Source organism: Peromyscus leucopus, chromosome 8b (assembly GCF_004664715.2).
Source record: "Peromyscus leucopus breed LL Stock chromosome 8b, UCI_PerLeu_2.1, whole genome shotgun sequence".
In the NCBI taxonomy this organism is placed as follows: domain Eukaryota; kingdom Metazoa; phylum Chordata; class Mammalia; order Rodentia; family Cricetidae; genus Peromyscus; species Peromyscus leucopus.
This window is the reverse complement of record NC_051086.1, coordinates 44,217,888-44,238,211: the sequence shown is the minus strand read 5'-3', so window position 1 is coordinate 44,238,211 and position 20,324 is coordinate 44,217,888. Positions and strand designations below refer to the sequence as shown.

At 51.7% G+C, this 20,324-nt stretch overlaps 1 protein-coding gene across 3 annotated transcripts; it reads right to left on the bottom strand.

Moving 5' to 3' along the window:
• Nucleotides 1–4,658: 4,658 nt before the first annotated feature.
• On the bottom strand, nucleotides 4,659–13,180 carry B9d1 (B9 domain containing 1). 3 transcript variants are annotated; one of them, XM_028857510.2, is made up of 7 exons: nucleotides 13,043–13,176; nucleotides 11,875–11,943; nucleotides 9,549–9,660; nucleotides 8,104–8,200; nucleotides 7,687–7,749; nucleotides 5,171–5,238; nucleotides 4,659–4,940 (listed from the first exon to the last, which is right to left on the bottom strand). In XM_028857510.2, the coding sequence occupies exons 1-7, from the start codon at nucleotides 13,103–13,105 to the stop codon at nucleotides 4,798–4,800; spliced, it is 615 nt and encodes a 204-aa protein (XP_028713343.1). In that variant the 5' UTR covers nucleotides 13,106–13,176; the 3' UTR covers nucleotides 4,659–4,797. The 3 variants fall into 3 exon arrangements, with proteins under 3 accessions (XP_028713343.1, XP_037056755.1, XP_037056756.1); XM_037200860.1 differs by lacking the exon at nucleotides 5,171–5,238 and having other exon boundaries at nucleotides 13,043–13,180; XM_037200861.1 differs by lacking the exons at nucleotides 4,659–4,940; nucleotides 5,171–5,238 and adding an exon at nucleotides 5,245–6,623 and having other exon boundaries at nucleotides 13,043–13,180.
• Between the last annotated feature and the right edge of the window lie 7,144 nt (nucleotides 13,181–20,324).

Sequence of the window (20,324 nt, the reverse complement as noted above, 5' to 3'; positions counted from 1 at the left end):
GATGCTGGGAGAAGCAGGGGGCCTGGTCTGCTTTGAGATGTTAAATAGGCAGCTCAGCCTTTTGTCCTGGGTTTGAAGCTTACACACACCTCGGTTCACCAATCTCACCCCCACCCCCCAGAGTTTCTCTTTGTAGCCCTGGCCATCTTGGAACTCTATAGACCAGGCTGTCCTCAAAAGCAATCAGACCCGCCTGCCTCACCTCCCACGTGCTGGGATTGCCCAGTTTACACTGCTCATCATTAGAAGTCCTAGCAGGAACCTGGAAGCAGGAGCTAATGCAGAGCTCATAGAGGAGTAGTGATTACTGGCTTGTTCGGCCTGCCTTCTTATAGAACCCAGGACTGTCAGCTCAAGGATGGCACTACCCATAATGAGCTGGGCCCTCCCACATCTATCACTAAGAAAACAGGCCTGCCCACAGCCTGACCTTATGGAGGTGTCTCCCCCCACCACAGTTGAGGCCCCCTCCTCACAAGAGTCTCTTGTGTTAAATTGACATAAAACCAGCCAGCACACTTCCTTTCACATCTCTGCCCCAGAAATGCTGTGTCATGAGAAGCTTCAGGCTGTCAGATGGGCACAGATCCTCTGTGTCCCGCATAGTAGGAAACAGGCTCGGTTAGCAGGTTACCGGTTATTGTTACCTCTGGGCACCAAGGCCTGTCTTACCTCTCAGACCAAGAGCTTGCATGGGTCCTTCCTGTGTTCAGCCAAGAATGTAGGGTTTGTGAGGGCAGAGCCTTCTCCAGGGCGGCAGGCTCCCGGCAGTGCAGGAGGGTGAGGACTCCGCTGTTAATGAGTAGTGTGGGAGGTACTGACTCCAGCACTGAGGCCCTGTGAGGCCTTCCAGCACAGGAACAGGCCTGGGATGGCCTCAAGCTCTGCAGGTGGCCCGTCCTGGGAGCAGCTGGGAGCCAGCTTTCTGCCTGCACATGGATATTGCCGGCTGGGACTTGTTCTGGATCCTGTGGTGGTGTGCTGGCTGGTTTTGAATCAACTTGACACAAGCTAGAGTCATTGAGAGATGAGGGAGCCTCGGTTGAGAAAACGCCTCCATAGGATTGGGCTTTGGGCAGGCGATCGCCTTTGTGGGTGACGCCATCACGGGGCTGGTGGTCCTGGGTGCTATAACGAAGCAGACTGAACAAGCCAGTAAGCAGCACCCTTCCATGACCTCTGCCTCCAGGATCCTGCCAAGACATCTTTCAGTGGCGGACTGTGATGTGGAATTCTAAGCCAATAAGCCCTTTCTCCCAACTTGCTTTTGGCCATGGTGTTTACTGCAGCGGTAGAAAAACCTGACAGGCTGCTTCCCTCAGAACCTTAGCGGGCTTTTATTTTAGCTCTTTGCTCTTGCCATGGACACATACTGCTTCTCACCCACCCCCCACCTCTAAGTCAGGGTCTCACTGTGTAGCCCTGACTGTCCTGGAACTCACTCTGTAGACCAGGCTGGCCTTGAACTCAGATCCGTCTGCCTCTGCTGGGATTGAAGGTGTGCACCATTGTATCCAGCTTTTCATTTGTTCTTCACCACACAACTAGGCTTTTATGGTTTAATTTTCAGTCTTAGAAATGAGTTTAGAGTCCTCTTACTAATCCTTTTTTTAAATTTTTATTGTGTATGGGTATTTTGTTTGAATGTATGTCTACACTACGTGCATGTCTACTACCCTTGGGGGCCAGAAGATGGCGTCAGATCTCCTCAGACTGCAGTTACTGACATCTGTGAGCCACCAGGACCAAATCCTGGTCCTCTAGAAGAGCAACCAGTGCTCTCTGCTCAGCTGTCTTTCCAGTCCCTTCCTAATCTTACGATGCTGACTTTTTAGCTTTCGTTGTTCCTGTTCATTTCTGCTTTTGTGAACTGGCCTGTTCTTTTCCAGACTTCACTTTTCTGGCACATCCCCCCCTCCCCCAGAGCTGTTGGTTCAGCCCCAGAACCTGCCTTGAGCTCTGCCAGTGTCTCTCTGCTGCCCACTGTGTGCTTGCACTCTTCCTGCCTGCCACCCTGCCACCCTGTCTGTGCATACTGTAATTTCTGGGTTTTAATCATGGCATAAACGCATTCCGTGTAAGAGTTTCTGGGTTGCGAGTCTGTAGGAGTAAGTTCCCTGCCTTCCTTCTTCAGGGTAGAACACAATGAACCCCTCCCCCCAAACGCCCAACAGGGGTGTCCTTGCAGCACCCCTCCTGGCTGGAGTCTGACACCAGATTGTTCCCTCATCACGCCCTTGCCTTCAGTGTGGGCCTTCAAGGGCTCCATGGACAAGAGCAAGGAGGTTTAAGGGTCAGGCTTCCTATCTAGTGAACAACCTCTTAGCATTTTGTAAGCTTACCAGTGGGACACGAGAGGCCCAGGAGATGGAGTCTAATGGATTGACCATGACAAAGTGAACAATCTGGTCAACAACCGTGACAGTGAGTGGAGGATAAACCTGGGTCATACTCACTTGTCACTGGGTGGTGGTGGTGGTGGTGGTGGTGGTGGTGCACACCTTTAATTCTAGCTTTTGGGAGGCAATGGCAGGCAGATCTCAAGAGCTCAAGGCCAGCCTGATCTACAGAGCAAGTTGCAGGACAGCCAGGGCTACACACAGGGAAACTGTCTCGGGGAGGAAAAAAAAAAAAGGTCTTATGGCTGGCACCCTTCACATTTCAGGCATGCTCCAGTCATTGGCCTCCAAAGTTCTCCACTGCATGCTTTCTCGATTTGACTGGCAGGCATGCCAGAGGCTCTTAGGTGATGGTACCTTTCTGTGCCTTGATTGGGGTTGGGGTATGCATTCATTGAAATTGTTCATACAGCACAGATGTGTATGTATCTTGGATGCAAATGTTCACTTGAAAGATGAATAGTACAGAACTCTGGCTAATGATACGCATGCTGCAGTCCACAGCAGGTAATATGCTAAGCACAGGGTGGACTAGAGGAGAAGAAAGATTTCTCAATGTGAAAATGCAAATACAGTCTCTGTCCTTAGGTGTCCTGGGTGGTTAGAACCCCACCAGGGCACCAAAATGTGAGGACAGGCAAATGCCCTGTATAAATGGTGAAGTATTTGCATAGTGTTTACCCCAAGTACTCCTGTACCTTAACGTCATCTTTAGGGGACTAGTAATACCAAACACAATGAAAAGGATACACGATTGGTATCAAGGCTCAAGGGATGGAGACAAGAAGAGTCTGCACATGTCAGTAAATGTTTGTGACCCTGGAACCTTGGTTTGTGGAACCTGCAGACAGAATCCTGCCTGCAGGAAAAAATGTCCACAATTTGTAGATGGTGGGTCTGTTACTCATTGTGAAGTCACTTCAATTGTCCTGTTTAAATAGCTTCCTAGTGTTGGAGAAAGGGACATTTTCACACAGGAGGCGCGCCCACTGTGTCAAAGCTTTTAGCAGATGAGCCTATGGTATGAGGCCAGAGATGGACTGGAAAGGGACAGAGCTTCTGAGGTGGAAAAGACCAGGTGGCATGGGGGTTGGGCAAGAGATCTGCAGTGAAATAGGGTGAGATGCAGAGGGACATAAGAGGGCTCCTGAACCAAGAGCTTAGTGGGCTCGAGGAAGGAAGGGACTGTTCCTTGTGAATGTGACATTGTGAATTGGGGGAAAGACAGTGCAGGAGTATGGCCTCTGGAAGGTAGCATCTCCAGGGTAAGGGGAGGCACGAGGTGGGAGGTACGGGTGTGCTGATGGTCTAAAGATAGGGTGGGCATGAGGGAGTGGCTTGAGGAACACAGGGACTATGGGCAGTGAGGCCCCCAGGGTATGATGGTGAATGAAAAGATCACTATGGTGGGTGCGGTTTTGTTGAGCTAGTATGAAGAAAGGAACACACAGAGGTGGGGTGGTTACAAATGACAGCCATGAGTGCTAATGGCAGAAAGGACACGGGCTGCAGGAGGTCTTGGGTGGCAAACGGAAGACTGCAGGGGGGAGGTACTGGTCTGAGAGATGCTTGGGTGATGCAGTTGCTGCAACTGTGCATGGGGTGCAGATGTCAACATCACTGCAAGTGTGGAGGCTTGAAGAGGTTATCCACAGGGACAGCTGAAGACTGAGTGTCAAGAGCAAGCTCTCTGCTGATGTCAGCAGTTGTGGTGTCGTTTGATGGCTTAGGCCTGGGGAAGCAGTCTGGAAGTGTCGATCGGCAAAGAAACAAACTGGAAAACCGATGTGGGCCCTCTAGGAGGAAAGGCTGGGGCTGCAGAGACTGAGCTGTGGGGCTTGCCAGAAAGTTGCGCTGTTGGCACAGCCTCCTGCCTGCCATGTTTCTTGCCTGTCCTCGGGCTCCTAGCAGCACACTAGAGGTGTAGGGTGGGAATGGGATAGGAATGGAAGCTGGAAGGCAGGTGCATCCCAGGACACTTCTTGCAGATTATGCTGACAAAATGGTGGGCAGTCATAGTGTCAGCCATGAAGCAAGTGACTTTAACATCCTGATGTGGAAAAAGGCAAGTTTTAGAGATGAGTACTGAGGCCCTTGAAATAGTCTCAGCTCTGAACAAATTGGTTAGCAATCCTGGGGAGCCTAACTCCCCGATCCACTCCAGCCTGGCACCCTTCTGGGGCAGGTCCTGGGAGGCTGAGCCCCAGGCCCGTTCCTGTTGGGGAGGTACTAACAAAGCAAGAAATCCAGGCCCCAGAATTTCTGAAAAAAATGTGATGCTTTATTATAGAAAATGTCTTCAGCTCTCCACTTCCCAGCCAGGCTGCTTGAGTCCTTGATTGTGTGTGTGGGCTGTAAGGCACCTGGGCCATCATGGTGGGCAGAAAGGCTGATGCTTTCATTGTAGGTTACTCTGTGACAGGCTGGGACCCAGGACTCCTTGTGTGTCCACAGGCCCAGTGTCATAGCCCAGCTTCTTCATGTCCTTGGTGACCACATTGAAGAGGAGGGTGACAAATCCCTGAGAGCGGACACGGGTCACTGGAGACATGAGGTGAGCATTAGGTGAGGTTTGTCAGGGACAGACACAGCAAACCACCTGCTGAAGCCCCTGTGTGGGTGGTGTTCTAGAAAATTCTTTGGGTGGCTTGTATATCACCAAGTCCCAGACGCGTGGCAGCTCCCTAGTCTTCACCCATCTGTTTGCTGGGCTCCTGGGGTTGGGGGCCCCACCTCTTCCCTTCAACTGGGGTTGGGAGTATTCGTTTTACCTTCCCGGCCTTCACCCTGGGCCACCACCTTGGGGTCTGTGTACTCAGGCCGCCGTCCCATGAACCAGCTGAGGACATAGGAAAACACCAGTGAGGAGCACTCCTGCTATCCCTCTTCCGGCCTGTCTGATAGGCCAGGTAAGGTGCAGGAGATGTCCCCTGTCTGGGTCTGTGGCCAACAGCCCCAGCGGCTGCCAGGTGCTCCAAGCCGTATCCAGCCAAGGCTTTTGTGGGTTTGCATCACCAAGTACAACCTGAACCCACGGAAACCACTGCTTCCCCCCCCCCCCCCCCCCGCAAGGAACAGATGGGTCAGAAGAGAAGCAAGAAGGCAGTGTGTCCCTTAGCCGCCTCAGGAGGGAGAACCCAATTTCAAGTGCCAGATTCAGCTCCCCAAACTTCACCTCCTTATATGGGATCCAAAACAAGCCACACCCTGTCACTGAACCTGTTTGTCTACTGTGAAAGGTAATAGCACCTACCTCATGGGACTATATGAAACAAAGGTACCCTGCCAGCTGCCACAAAACATTACCCTTTCTAGGGAGACTCTGGCCCTGGAAGGCTCTGGGTAACAGGTCATCTGACTTTTAAAGTCTCACCCAGCTAAGGGTACCGTTCAGCCCCCAGGCTCTGGCTGGGAAACGCAGAAGCACTTCCTACAAATGTCCTGTGACTCATAGGCCACAATCCCACTGCACCCTAACTTCAGATCTTGGGCCCCACCCAGGGCTCTAAGGCACATGGACAGGATGTACAGGCCCAGCCAGCATCTTGCTGGAAACCATAGGCTTGGGGCAGACAGGATTAGCCTAAGCACAGAACCCAGGATCAACTCGGACTTTGTGGAACAACTCCACCAGCATTCCTGTTCGCCTGCAGCTGTGGGGCTTTGTCTTTTTCCTGGGCAGTTTGTGACAGGCTTGAAAGGTAACCATGACTACACATCTACCACCCATAACTATGCTGAGGGCACGGCTGGATCCTTGGGCTCCCAGGCTAGACCTCAGCAGCCCCATTGGCCTGCTGGGCAGGAGGTCCTGAGGCAACAACCGTGAGGAATGCTGTTCAGACAACCTAAGGTGGGGGATAGGGAAACCAGGGTCCCCACAGTTGTGCATTCCAGAAGAAACTGGACGTGTGAGTGTGTGTGTGTGAGTGAGTGTGCACGCACCTGGGCCTCTTCCTGTCTCCCCATCATAGAGCAAAGCTCTGGCTGTATTCACCTCAGCACTGAGGAGTCTCAGAGAGGAATGCCTGGCAGTAAAGGCCCCCTTTTACAGCATGTCTCCAGCTGTCTTCTAATCTACCGGTGGTTTTTCTCATGAGAAGAGACAGGCAAGTTCGGGCAGAGCGCTCCAGGCAAGGGCTGAGGCAGGGCAGAACCTGGTGGGCTCAGAAAGCCAAGGCCAGGCAATGGGAAGCGAGAAAGAGGCCACCGGCATCTTGGCTCCTAGATGCAAGAGGGTGTGTCAGGCAGCTCCAAGCTCTGCTGAGACGAGGGTGGAGAGGCTGCAACGGTCGAGTAAGAGCTCTAGGGATGCTGGGTAAGGACTGACGACACTGACAAGGTGGCTTGTCTGTGAAGAGGGTCTGTGGAGGAGGTACCAGGAATGCTGCAAGGTGGGAATTATCCTGGGTTATCCAGGCAGGCATAGGCAAGGTGCAGTCAGCCCTAAGTCTGTCCTCCTACAGCCCAGAACCTTTCTTCAACCCTCTCAAAACCAGGGTCCAGGCTCCCTTCTCCACATCCTCTCTGCCTGCTACTAGCTTGCAAGAGGCTGCTCACTGGCTGCTGCCTAGGATCCCAGGGGCCCCTCACTTCCCTTTCATCCCTGTCAACGTGCTGGGGAGCAGAGGTGGCATGCAGCAGAGCTGGGCTAGCAGATCCCTCCAACTCCCATTTGTGATGTGGCAAAGACCTCCCCTTTGGGCCATCTCCAAGATTCTGTCCTGTTCTCTGGGACCTTCTCACTGCCTCCTCCTTACACCCCCGCACCCCAACTCTCTTCACACTTGCCAGCAGCAGCATCTTTCTGGCTGCTCCCAACTCTTAAGTTTTCCTCAAGAGAGCAAGCAAAAGCTCTTAGTGCCTGGTGTGTAGAACATGCTCCCAAGATTCTTCACGGCTGCTGCTTGACTCTGCTCTTGTTCCTACCTAAAGTGGCCTCCCCAAGGTACCATGTGGAAGGCATTTAATAGATGCTCATAATATTGGGTCACTGTGGCTGTCATAAGGAGTTTGCCTCTTGCTGCTGCAGTCTGACAAACAGCGTTTCCATGTGACAGACTCAAAGGGCACAGCAGAAAGTCTCGCAGCCTTAAGCTGCCAGAAAGTGGTCCAAGGAAGCCCGAGGACTTGGCAGTGTTCCTGTCTGCACACCTGTTTCCAGCTGTCTCTAGGTGCAGCCACGTGAAGACCTGTGTGGTTCCCAGGTCTCAGGAGGGTGGGAGGTGCTGGCCCGTTAGTTACCCATTAGATCAGGAGGCCGCAAGGCTGCAGACAGAAGACCCACCTTGTGAACTTCTGCAGCGTAGATGTGGACTCCGGCACAAACATGGGGATGGTCCTCTTGTGCCTGCAACAAACGTTTGCCACACAGAGATGTACTGAGGAACAGTACTGGCCCTGTGGAAACCTTTGCAGGCCAGGGTGCAAACCTGTACAGACGAAGGTGTGTGGCTGCACATGGGACCTTTTCTGTCTACACCCACTTCCATTCCTCTCCAGTAGCATGAGTCTCCTACGTAGGTGTGTCTCTTCCAAGGTGCAGGCTACACCCAGGTCACCCAGGGCCCTGAATATATTTGCCCAAGTCCAAGGAAGGAGCAATGGCCAGAAAGCCTGCTGTCTAAAAGTGCTATCCCCAGGGTTTGCCTACTCAGTAAGGGGCAGACTGCAGGCCAGAGACTGGGTCAGAGTGGTCACCTACCGTCCAGGAGAGAAGGGTACATGCACCGCTCCGTAGCCTCGGACCACGTCGTTCCCAAACACGTCTGGTCCATACACACTGAGCACGATCTGTGGCCCTTTGAAGGACAAGGTTGGCATGTGGGGAAAGAAGGGAAGGTGTGCAGTACATGGTGTGCCCTGCTGAGGTCTGGAGCAGGGACTAAGGATGGTGGCTGGAGTCCTGGGAATCCTGTCCACACCAGGGTTTCTGTCCCCTGCTACTTTCTGTGCCTCTGCTGGTGCCCTGGGAGTGCTCTCCATACCTCTGCTCATAGGTGGGGAGACAGAGCCAAGACATTTAGTAGACACAGGAAGTCCTTTGGAGGCTCTGTGCCAACCTGGGCCCCTGCTTTCTTCCTCTCTGGTGGATATGATCTCTCTAAGCAGACACCCTGTGGGAGGGGCCTGTCCTGAGGGTTCTGAGAACAGTTGGGAAAATCATGGCCTTTCAGGTATTTTCCTTAACATAACTGATGTTTGCATATGCTTCCTGATCATATCCAGTCAGGCCTGCCAGGCCTCCACCTCCTTAGTGTCTGACCTCTGGGGGTAACTGACAGATCTACTGTCTGCTGCAACTCCAGATGACAGGCAAGGCCTGGAAGCTGGCTCTGTGGTTACTGCTGAATGGCCTCAGTCAAGTTTCTCGACATTTTTGCCCTCAGCTTTCTTGTGTCTAAAAGCACTGGAATAGTACCAAACACAAGAGGTGCTCAGTAAGGTTAATGAAACCTGCCCTTCCTTCCCACTACTCCTCCGCCACCAAAGGCAACCTGTGAGTCACTCAGATAGTTCCTATATGGTGGTTGGTTCATTCTCAACACTACCTGATCACTACAGATCACTCACATAGAGGCTCTTGACACCTCTGAGCACACTGCTGGGAGGTGTGTGCTCAGGAAGGACTCGCACAGACAGGCAGGTCTCTGTTCAGTTCTACAGCCCTACATTGCACTCCTCTCCACGGGTGCTTCCCCAACATGTTCTCTGAACGGCCACTACACTCCACGCTTGCCAACCTTGGCAGACCAGTGGCAGCCTGGCCTGGCCAGCCTCCGCGGCTTTGCTAGCTTTACGAGGGCTCAGAATTAGAAGGGTGGCTTTGGGATGCGGGGAAGGCTTTGTACAGAGCATGAACAAAGGCTCAGAAGAAGGTCCCGAGCAACCGGCACAGGATGAGCAGGAGCTGCAGCTGACTGCAACATGCAGTGGGAAGCTGAGCAGCTCGGGGTCAGACCCTCCAGCCAGGTGGCTGCAGCCCTGCACACCAGGCTCCGTGTGCAGATGGCGGTCAACAGCACAGGCAGATGTTGAGCACATCAAAGGCTGGGGCAAAAACCACGACACCGGCAGTGTCCACCTGAAGAAGGAGAGTGGGGGAGGTGCGGCAGCGGACCCCCCTCCCATCCCGGCCCGCAGACTCACAGCCATAGGGGTTGGTACTTTTAAAGGTGACATCGATGGGGAAGTTCCACACCAGTGCTTGTCGGACGTCTTGGCTCTTGGATGCTATCTGTGAGATGCCCTCCTCCAGACCCTGTCCAGACAGAGACAGCTGGTCTGAGCTCCAGGTACCCATGCCCCTTCCACTTATGTGGGCAGGTTAGGAAGGCCATTTGAGTTCTTTCCGTGTGGCTAGTTCCCCACCCTTCTTTTACTAACATTTTTTTTTTTTTTTTTTTTTTTTTGGTTTTTCGAGACAGGGTTTCTCTGTGTAGCTTTGGAACCTGTCCTGGAACTCACTTAGTAGCCCAGGCTGGCCTCGAACTCACAGAGATCCACCTGGCTCTGCCAGGTGCTGGGATTAAAGGTGTGCGCCACCCTTCTTTTAGGTATTTACCCCAGAGTGCCCTGGTCTAGACCCCCCTCCCGTTACCTGTGTGCTCCTGATGCCCTGCCCTCCTCGGCCCGCCCATCTCTGACTGACAGACTAGAGCATGGCCAACTTACTGTGTTGGTCTCTGCTCTACGGAGGTGGGGACTTCTGTCAGGCATTGGTCGCTCCCAGAGGACTCGGTAATAATTATTTAGACATAAAAGTGCTGACTCAGTGGGAAAAGGCACTTGCTGCACAGGCCTGACAATCCGAGTCCCATCCCCAGAACCGTATACAATCAAACAGATAAACAACCCTGGTGTGGTGGTGTGAGGGGAGGTGGAGACAGCAGACGGCCAGATGCTCTGGGACTATCGTAGAGCTCGGAGTACAAAACATGACAGCAAGAAAAAGACAGTCTCTGCCTTATAACAAGATGGGGGGGGGACCATCTCCAGAAAAGGTGTCCTCTGTCCCCAACATATCTAGCATATGTGTGCATGTACTTGTACACACAAAATAAAGTCATTTTAAAAATTCATTTCATAGCCGGGTGGTTGTGGCGCACGCCTTTAATCCCAGCACTTGGGAAGCAGAGGCAGAGCCAGGTGGATCTCTGTGAGTTTGAGGCCAGCCTGGGCTACAGAGCAAGTTCCAGGACAACTAGAGCTACACAAAGAAACCCTGTCTCAACGCCACCCTCCCCCCTTTTCATTTTACTGTGTTTTGCCTGCATGCATGTCTGTGTACTATATGTGTGCCTGGTGTTTATGGAGGCCAGAAGAGGGCATCAGATCCCCAGGGACTGGAGTTACAGATGGTTGTAAGCCACCATTTGTGTGCTGGGTATCATTGGGGTCATCTGCAAGAGTATGCAGTCAACTGCTTAGTCATCTCTCTGACCCCAAGGGTGGCTCACAACCACCTGTAACTCCAGCTCCAGGGATCTGACCTCTGGCTTTCACAGTCACTTGCATTCACAGCCATACACAGATACACATAATTTGAATTCACATAATTTAAAATAAAATAAATCCCTAATAAATAGAGGCATCTTTAAAAAATGTAAATATCGCCGAGCGGCGGCGGCGCACGCCTTTAATCCCAGCACTCGGGAGGCAGAGGCAGGTGGATCTCTGTGAGTTCGAGGCCAGCCTGGGCTGGGCTACCAAGTGAGTTCCAGGAAAGGCACAAAGCTACACAGAGAAACCCTGTCTCGAAAAACAAAACAAAACAAAACAAAAAATGTAAATATCATAAAAGAAAAAAGTATTAACATGTCTGTGGTACAAATGAAGAAACTCAGGCTCAAAGAAGTTGGGCTTCTATGCCGCTTATTTTTTTCCATTTGTTTGGGTCTTATATATGTAGCCCAGGTTAACCTTGAACTCCCAGAGATGCTCCTGCCTCAGCCTTCTGTGCTGGATTGCAGGCATATGCCACCATGTTTGGCCAGCTTTCACTTTTTAAACTGTTGTGAGGGTTAAGTGTGCGAGGTGCTAACAAAAAAGCACGGTGTGGTGTACCACAGCCCCATCCTGTGGTGAAAGACTTTGAGAGGAGATCCTGCATTTTGTCCTGGCTTCTGGGTATTCTCCACTGTCTGAGGAACGGCCAGATTTTGGGGGGCGGGGGCGGGGGTGACTGGCTGATGGTGTTTACCGCCACTGGCAGGCAGTTTTCCAGGCCTGCCAGCTAATGCTGCCACTTGCCCCTCTTGGCTGCCACCAGCACGCGCTCCAGGGATGCATCAGTGAACCCAGTGGCGGCTGTATTCTGTAGCTTTGCCAGGAGCAAACTCCTGTTTGGGTCCTCTCCGACCCGAGGGTCCACCTCTTGGTCAGACGAGGAACTGGGTCTAGAATAGAAGGCTCTGACAGGTACCTCGGGAATCACCAAAGCTCTAAGCAGAGGAGGCCCATGGGTCAAACTCACCGCTGTGGGCGCCCAGTCCTGGCCGTACACGAAGCAGTACTTGCAATAGAGGTCGTCATATTCTGGAAACTGAGAGCAAAGCACGCAGGATTCAGTTTAGGGAATGCAAACTGAGCCCAAACATTAGCTATGCGGGTGCAATGGGTAGGAATTAGGAACATGAGGCACCTGGGACGGAGGGTATGGATTTCAGCAGGGGCAGGGGACAGAAATGAGGAAGTCGGGGTTAGTCCCAGACTGCCAATGCTTATAGGCTGCTTTGCTCAGGGTCTGCTTTCTGTCTGTCTTTCCCAGTCCCTCGTCTGGCTCATCCTTCAGAATTCACCGTCGGGGAGCCTGTTCTTAGCTCCTTAGCTGGTTAAGGATCACTGCTCGCCTCCTTTGGCCCTCTGCATTTCCACATCCAGGTACCCAATGTCTACGTCTGACAACCCTGTGTGACTGAGGAAGGAACAGGTTTTATGCCTCTGTGTGTCCCCAGCGCTGGGCACAAATGAGATCTACAGGAAACATGCTGCCGCGAAACCCAGGAAGCTATAGTTCTATGGCTAGAACTGAGAGCCCGGGAGAAGGGAGGGCCCAGAGCAGAAACCGGAGGGAGGTGGCTAGAGTACTCAGCCCAGCTGGGCATCCTTCTATTGGATAAAGGAAAACGGGAGGACGGAGTACCTGATGAATCAATCAGGAAGGCAGGAACACCTACGGAACCTCGGGCCTGGCAGAACGTAAACCATCTAGCCAAACCTCAGAATAAGTAAGAATACGAGTATTTACAACAAGCAGCCCAGAAAAATAATTGTAGCAAAGTTCTGACTGACTGTCAGACAGATCTGGGTTCGAATCCCACTTGGCCACTGCCTTCTGGTAAGTTTTCCTAGCTGTTAAGTAGATCACCTGAGCCTTCACTCCGATTAGTCCCAGTCCATCACTCAACCAAGTAGACAGGATCCAAGCTGGAGGCCATAGTGTGACTTTGGTACCAGCTCAGAGGTCTGTTTTCATGCCTGCTTGTCCGGGCCCAGCAACGTGGCGCCAAGGTTTTCAAAACGCTGATTCTCCTTTCCAACTAATTGAGAGGCTCAGAGCAATGGCTTGGCTCTCTGGGAGCTGAGGGAAGAATCTGGGGAGGGGATCGGGCCGGCCCTGGGCAGGGTCCACGACAGCTCACCTGGGCGCTCTCTACCTGCCCGTTGACCATGAGCAGGAAGACGCTGGGACTCGCTGCAGCCATCGCACGCACCGCTGGGCCGGGAGACCCGCGCAGGCCGCGCGCCCGGCCGTTGCCAGGAGACTCCCAGGTTGCCTTGGAAACAGATGGCAAGCCATCTGGGACAAATTTCTCAGCGGTGCGGATTTCGTTCAGGAACTAGAACGCGCAGGCGCAGTAGTCTTGGGGGCCATAAAGACGGTCTTCTGCTCCCGTCGGGTGAAATTAACCTCCAAGGTTGGACCCTCAGACCTGCGGTAACTGTAACTACACTAGCCTGGCCATGTTCGAAGAGAACTGGGTGATGAGAAGCCGCCGGCGGACTCAGGCCCGCGGAAAGTCACGTGCTAGAGTTACCTCTGGCCAGAAGGTGTCGCTGTGGCCGCACGCGGCGGCGGCGGCGGTCGGAGGGCCGGATGCACCGAGTGGTCCAGCTGGCATCGCCTTGCGCCTTGCCCCAGGTGAAGGGTATGCCCTTCAGGTCTTTGAGGCTCTTGTCCTTGAATCCCCTAGAATCCTCCAGTCCAAGCCCCCGCTCCCGCATGTGAAACTAGGGCCCACGGAGAGGCAGCGATCCACGTACCAGTCACCCATTTTTGGAGAATCACTGCTGCTCAGGGATGTTAGAGCTGGGTCCCAAGCATCCTACCCGGTAGACGCAGCTGTCATCCCTTGGCTCCAACCGGACTCTCATCACTGTCCAGTCCAAGGTGGCTTAATGCTAGCCTTTGCCTCTAGATTCCCAAGTGCCTGTCCTTATTGGCAAGGCCATGGTAAACACTTGGGAACTACATTTTTTTTTTTTTTTTAGATTTATTTATTATGTATACATGTTTGTCTGCATATAACATGCAAGTCAGAAGGGGCACAGATCTCATTACAGGTGTTTGTGAGCACTTGTGTTGCTGGGAATTGAACTCAGAACCTCTGGAAGAGCAGTCAGTGCTCTTAACCTCTGAGCCATCTCTCCAGCCCGGGAACTACATCTTAAATGAATCATTGAATGTATCTCCGTTTCTGGAAGAAGAAACTGAAATTCAGACGGGGGGCGGTAATTTGGCCATATTCATTGCAGTAATTTAGGCTTCACATGCAGAATTTCACAAGGAAACATTAGAAACTACATTAAGTATTGGAGAGCCTGGAAACAAATGAATACAAGGGTGTGTACTTGAGGGAGCTCAGCCTGTGGAGTCCAGGTCATCACAGCAGCTGCCAACTGGGAAGTCAGTCGAGTGTTCCCACAGCCACTTGTGTGGAAGAGGGAAGCTGTGCGGTCATAGCCTCCCGGGTGGGCCGGTGTACAAAATGTATTTTCTTTAACGTAGAGCCAAGTCACATAAGCAGAGCCTCTAGGCACCGCTCCCCTAGGTAGTGGCTGCCACTTGCTGGTCTCAACTGGAAGAGTTGGAACGTTACAGGCTACTTACTGATTGAGCCATGATCTGAGAAGGGGGCACTCTCAAACCCCGGATTATTCATTAGTTAAGCCTTTTGCGTTCTAAACCAAAAGGATGAGAAATCTGAGGCTAGTTTTTTTGTCGACTTTGCACAAATTATAGTCATTTGAGAGGAGGGAGGCTCTATTGAGAAAATGCCTCCATAAGATCAGGCTGTAGGCAGGCCTGTCGAGCATTTTCTTAACTAGTGATTGATGGGGGAAGGCCCAGCCCATTGTGGGTGGGGCCACCGCTGCCGGTGATTCTGAGTGATGAAAGAAGGTTGAGCAAGTCTGAGGAGCAAGTCAGTAAGCAGAACTTCTCCATGGCCTCTGCAACAGCTCCTACTTCCAGATTCTTGCCCTGTTTGAGTTCCTGTCTTGACTTCCTTTGATGATGAACCATGATATGAAAGTGTAAGCCAAATAAACCCTTTCTTCTTAACTTGTCTGGTCATGGTATTTCATCACAGCCGTAGAAACCCTAGCTAAGACAAGTTGGTGCCAGTTAGTGGGGTACTGCTGTGACAGACATGACTGTGTTGTTTTGGGGAAGGTTGTGGAAGGACTTTGGAACTTGGGCTAGAAAAGCCATTGAGTGTTGAGAGGTCATTGAGCTGTTCTGTAGGAATTTGGTGGTAGATAAGAATGTTGAGAGCACTGGGCAGTGGTGGTGCATGCCTTTACTTTATTTAGTCTCAGCACTCAGGAGGCAGAGGCAGGTGGATATCTGAGTTGGATGCTAGCCTGGTCTACAGAGTGAGTTCCAGGACAGCCAGGCTACACAGTGAGACCCTGTCTTGAAAATCAACAAACAAAAAAAAAGAATGTTGAGAGCAGTACAGATGATGAAGGCCTGACTTGTGAAGTTTCAGAGGGAAGTAAAGACTCTAACAGACCTTTTGTGTGAAGAATCTGTGGTGTCTGGTCAGCTGGAGCTGAAGAATCAGCTCTGATTAACAGGGGTCCAGAACCACTAAGGTAAAACCTTTGCTTTGCTGGGATGATGGATGCTGGTCAGCAGGGGCTGAAGAATCAGCTGTGATCGAGACCAGCATCGTTGAGGTGGAATCTTCTGGGAAGTGTTTCCTGTGTTCCAGAGGTGGCCAAGGTTGTACCTTTCATTGGCAGCCGAACTTGGTAGTGTAAGAGTCACCTGGATGGTGCTAATTTCTTTCTTTCTTTTTTTAATTTTTGCTTTATATGCATTGGTGTTTTGCCTGCATGCACCCCAGATCTTGGAATTACAGACAGCTGTGAACCGCCATATGGGTGCTGGGAACCGAACCTGGGTCCTCTAGAAGAGCAGTAGGTACTCTTAACCTCTGAGCCATGTCTCCAGCCCTGGTGCTAGTTTTGAAGGCAAGAAGGGGTCCTGGAAAGCAGCTGAGGTTTGACACTTGGAGCTATGGCAAGGCTGAAGTCCCTAAAGGGGATCCAGGGAGGCTATTGGTGAAAGTGCAGCCCGCCTGCAGCAAGGACCCCAGCATATTTGGCTCCACTCCACTGCTGCTGCTGTTCTTGGTGGTCATCCCATGGCATTGGCATCTCCAAATATGTCTGGGTCAACAGCGATCAGCTGGGGACAGGACAGGTAGAGGGACGTGAGGAAAGGAGGTGCCTCAGGGTTCTGTCACCATTCTTGAGAAAGGAAGGCTGAGAAGAGGAAGACAGTGAGGAACTGTCACCACGGCGGCAGCTCTGATGACCCCTGCTGTCTTGTTCCTCACAGATTTGGGTTCTGAGGACAGACAACAGATACATCCCTCCCTCCCCACACCCAGGGCAAGCAAGACCAGCCTCAGGGATGTTCTGGGGTGGAGGATATCAGCCTCAGAGCCAACTACAGAGGCCTGTAGTCCTCCTCTGGTGGAGCTGTGACTTGTCCTCCAAATGTGGAGTCTTCAAGGAGTGGGCACAGCATGAGGTAATCAATGGTGGCATCTTTTGTTTTTGTGTTTGCGGGGGTGGATCTCAGTCCTCCATATGCTCAGAAGGACTGAGTACTATCTTATAAAAAGGTTTTGAAGGTCTTGAGAAGTGAGTTAGTTGTCTTGAAGATGGGAGCTGTGAAAGATAGAGTCTGGCCCCTGGATCACTGGCCACCTTGCCCTGTGGCCACTTCTAAATGTGCTCCTGTCGTGATGCCATCCTCAGGACATGGTGAAGCTAGAGGCCTTGACCGACAGGGTCAACTATTGGTAACTTCCAGTCCCAATGCTGTGACTACATTAAACTCTGATCTGTATAAAATGCCAGTCTTGGGCTGGAGAGATGGCTCAGAGGTTAAGAGCACTGACTGCTCTTCCAGAGGCCCTGGGTTCAATTCCCAGCAACCACATGGTGGCTCACAACCATCTGTAATGAGATCTGGTGCCCTCTTCTGGCCTGCTGCATACATAATAAATAAATAAATCTTAAAAAAATAAAATAAAATGCCAGTCTTGGAGCTGAAGAGATGGCTCAGTGGTTAAGAACATTGGCTGCTCTTCCAGAGGATCTGGTTCAATTCCCAGCACGCATATGCGGCTTACAACTGTCTGTAACTCCGGTTCCAGGGGATCTGACACTCTCACACAGGCATACATGCAGGCAAAACAGCAGTCAATGCATATAAAATAAAATGAACAAACCATTAAAATAATGAAGTGCCAGTCTCAGGACAATACAGGCCCCACATATACAACACCAGGCAAGGTGATGATACATGTCCACAGCTGCCACCGGGTCTTCAGTGGGTCTCACTGTGCACGGTGCTAGAAACAAGATGAATCCTCCAGCTGTGTCTTCATCCTTCTGGCCACCCAGGCCACTGGAAGCTGGGGCAGCCACTTTCTATATGCTGCTGTTCTTGAACCAAAATATACTCCCTTGCCGGCCTTAGGGCTCACTCCTATCCTGCAGGGAGGCTGAAGGTGGCCCTAAGAATAAAGCCTCCATCAAGCCACATTGCCTTGGTGCTGACCCTGGGCAGAAGCCCCAGAGCCTCCATCCATCACCCTCCCACCAAGCTGGCCACAGGGTCCACTATGGACTGACATATGGAATTCTATAAGCGCAGCTTTTGCCTTCCTGTGAACCTACTACCCACCCGATCCCCTGAAGGTAAGATGCTTTGGGGCCCAAATCACTCCTTTAGTGGGGAGGAGGGTAGGTTATTATGGCTACCATGCTGGGGGGAAGACAGATCTTCAAGCAGAAGCACTTGGGGAAGAGTGTGTATGCTGTGGAATATTACTTCAACAGGGCAAAGATGTGTTACATTTGCTTATGCTGCATTTGTTTAACGATGTAAAGATGTATTGCTTTGCCTGCCTAAGACACCTGATTGGGCTAATAAAAAGCTGAACAGCCAATAGCTGGGCAGTAGAGGGATAGGCGGGGCTGGCGGGCAGAGAGAATAAGTAGGAGGAAGAATCTAGGTTTGAGGGGAGAGAATGAGGGGGAAAGAGAGGGAGATGCCCAGGGTCAGCCAGCCAGCCAGCCACCAGCCAGCCAGACACAGAGGAAGCAGCAAAGTAGGACACGCAGAAGGAAAGAAAGGTAAAAAGCCCCGAGGCAAAACACAGGTGAAGAGAAACAGGTTAAGTTATAAGAGCTAGCGGGACAGGCATAAGACAAGGCTGAACATTTCATAATAAAGAAGTCTCCATGTCATGGTTTGGGAGCTGGCTGGCGGCCCAACAGAAAGTTGTATGTGTATGGGTCAATGTGTTCTGTGTATGGAGTCATCTTTGGGGAGCTGAACAGGTGCCCATGTGTGTCCTAGAAGTTTGTGTGTCTGTGTGCAGTCCCTGTGTGTGTTTATGCACATCTGTTTATGAAAATCCTAGTTTGTGAATGTAAATGTACACCGGGTGTTGGCTGCCTATGTGAAGGTGTGTGTTCCCGCAGTGAAATCTGTGTACTGGGGGCATCCCTGTTGGAGAATAAGCAAGTAGATCTGTGAACACATGGTTGGGGTGTGCAGTGTGTTACAGTGTGGCTATTGTGGCCTGGCACTGGTGGGGAATCAAGGAGCAGTGTGTGTGTCTGTGTGTGTGTGTGTGTGTGTGTGTGTGTGTGTGTTGCTGATCAGTACTACTGCATACCCACTTCTGGTTCTACTGCTTGTCACCCAGCTCACACAGGGCTCTGGGCTAACAGAGGCCTCTGCCCTCACACCAAAAGCACCCCTCAGGGAAAATGAGCAATTTAGTCTATACTGAAGAGACCAGGCACCTGAGAGGGAGATCAGCTCCCCTGCCCACCCCAGTCTGCCAGGCTGCAAGCCTCCTCGGAAGCCTAATCTTTGTTTTGAACACCTGCGTGCCTCCTACCCATGTTCTTGGCTCACAGATCTCCTTGACCCGTTTGTTTGTGAGTTATCCACGCAGTGTCTGTTCTTGGCTGCTTCCTGCTACGTCCTGAGCAAAGTTTCTAAGGACTTGGTTTCTGAGCCCATCTAGAGAGAAAGGAGACCATGTTGTAGTACTTTCTTGGTGAGGTGAGATAAACATCTGAGACCCTCTTTTAGTACTTTCCTTGGTGAGGTGAGATAAACATCAGAGACCCTCTTGTAGTACTTTCCTTGGTGAGGTAAGATAAACATCTGTCCACCCACACACGACACTGATGACAGACAATGCAGCAGTTCTTCCCAAGCCTAACTTGGGGAACAACTGAGCTTGTTGGGCTTACAGGGGCATGGGTGTGACGGTCCCTACAGGAGTGTGGGTGACCCAAAACAGCTGGACCACTGTAAGGTCCCAGCCTGCCATGAACCTTGTGGAAGCTGCACTAGAGAGTTTTACTTTGACTTGCAGCTAGGGGTGCGGCAGGAGAGGGGAACGCTGGACTCCCAGGTGCACACAGTGATTCTCTTCCCCTGTCCTTTTATTGGGACTGTCAACAGCTCGATTACTGTTCCTGCTGACCAAACTATTGTTCTTTTTTTTTTTTTAATTTTATTTTATTTTACAATACAATTCAGTTCTACATATCAGCCACGGGTTCCCCTATTCTCCCCCTCCCACCCCTCCCCTTCCCCCAGCCTAACCCCCATTCCACCTCCTCCAGGGCAAAGCCTCCCCCGAGAACTGAGATCAACCTGGTAGACTCAGTCCAGGCATGTCCAGTCCCCTCCTCCCAGGCCGAGCCAAGCGACCCTGCATAAGCCCCAGGTTCCAAACAGCCAACTCATGCACTGAGCACAGGACCCAGTCCCACTGCCTGGATGCCTCCCAAACAGATCAAGCCAATCGACTGGCTCACCCATTCAGAGGGCCTGATCCAGCTGGGGGCCCCTCAGCCTTTGGTTCATAGTTCATGTGTTTCCATTTGTTTGGCTATTTGTCCCTGTTCTTTATCCAACCTTGGTCTCAACAATTCTTGCTCATATAAACCCTCTTCTTTCTCGCTAATTGGACTCCAGAGCTCCACCTTTATTTCAATGTTGTGACTACCTGCCGAGGTTACCTCAACTCCAGGTGAGGATGGGATGGCCGTGTTATAGGAGGGGAGAAAGAGGCCATGCTACAGCAGGTCATGTGACACAATTCTGAGATCTGCTCAGAGCTCCCAAGAAGGTGTTTGCCTGTGATGACAGAGGTGGCGCTCGGCTCCTTGCACCTGGATTCTGTCAGAAACTCGAATGTGATAGCGAATGCGTCAGCCATGAGTTCAGACAGACAGAATGTACGGACAGCCAAGTGAAAGACAGCCTCAGTCCCCACAAGCTCTGTGTGTGTTAGAGTTCTGACGCAGTGTGAAGAGACAGAACCGATGGCTGCCTTTGGGTCTGCAGTCTCTCCTTCCCAAAATTGT

Bases quoted from the DNA above. Each gene is read 5' to 3' on its own strand.
- B9d1 (XM_028857510.2), bottom strand. From the start codon at position 13,105: ATGGCTGCAGCGAGTCCCAGCGTCTTCCTGCTCATGGTCAACGGGCAG. The intron at 11,944-13,042 runs GTGAGCTGTCGT...CTTTGCTCTCAG, and splicing joins GGCAGGTAGAGAGCGCCCAG to TTTCCAGAATATGACGACCT. The intron at 8,201-9,548 runs GTGAGTCTGCGG...TGTCCTTCAAAG, and splicing joins AAGTACCAACCCCTATGGCT to GGCCACAGATCGTGCTCAGT.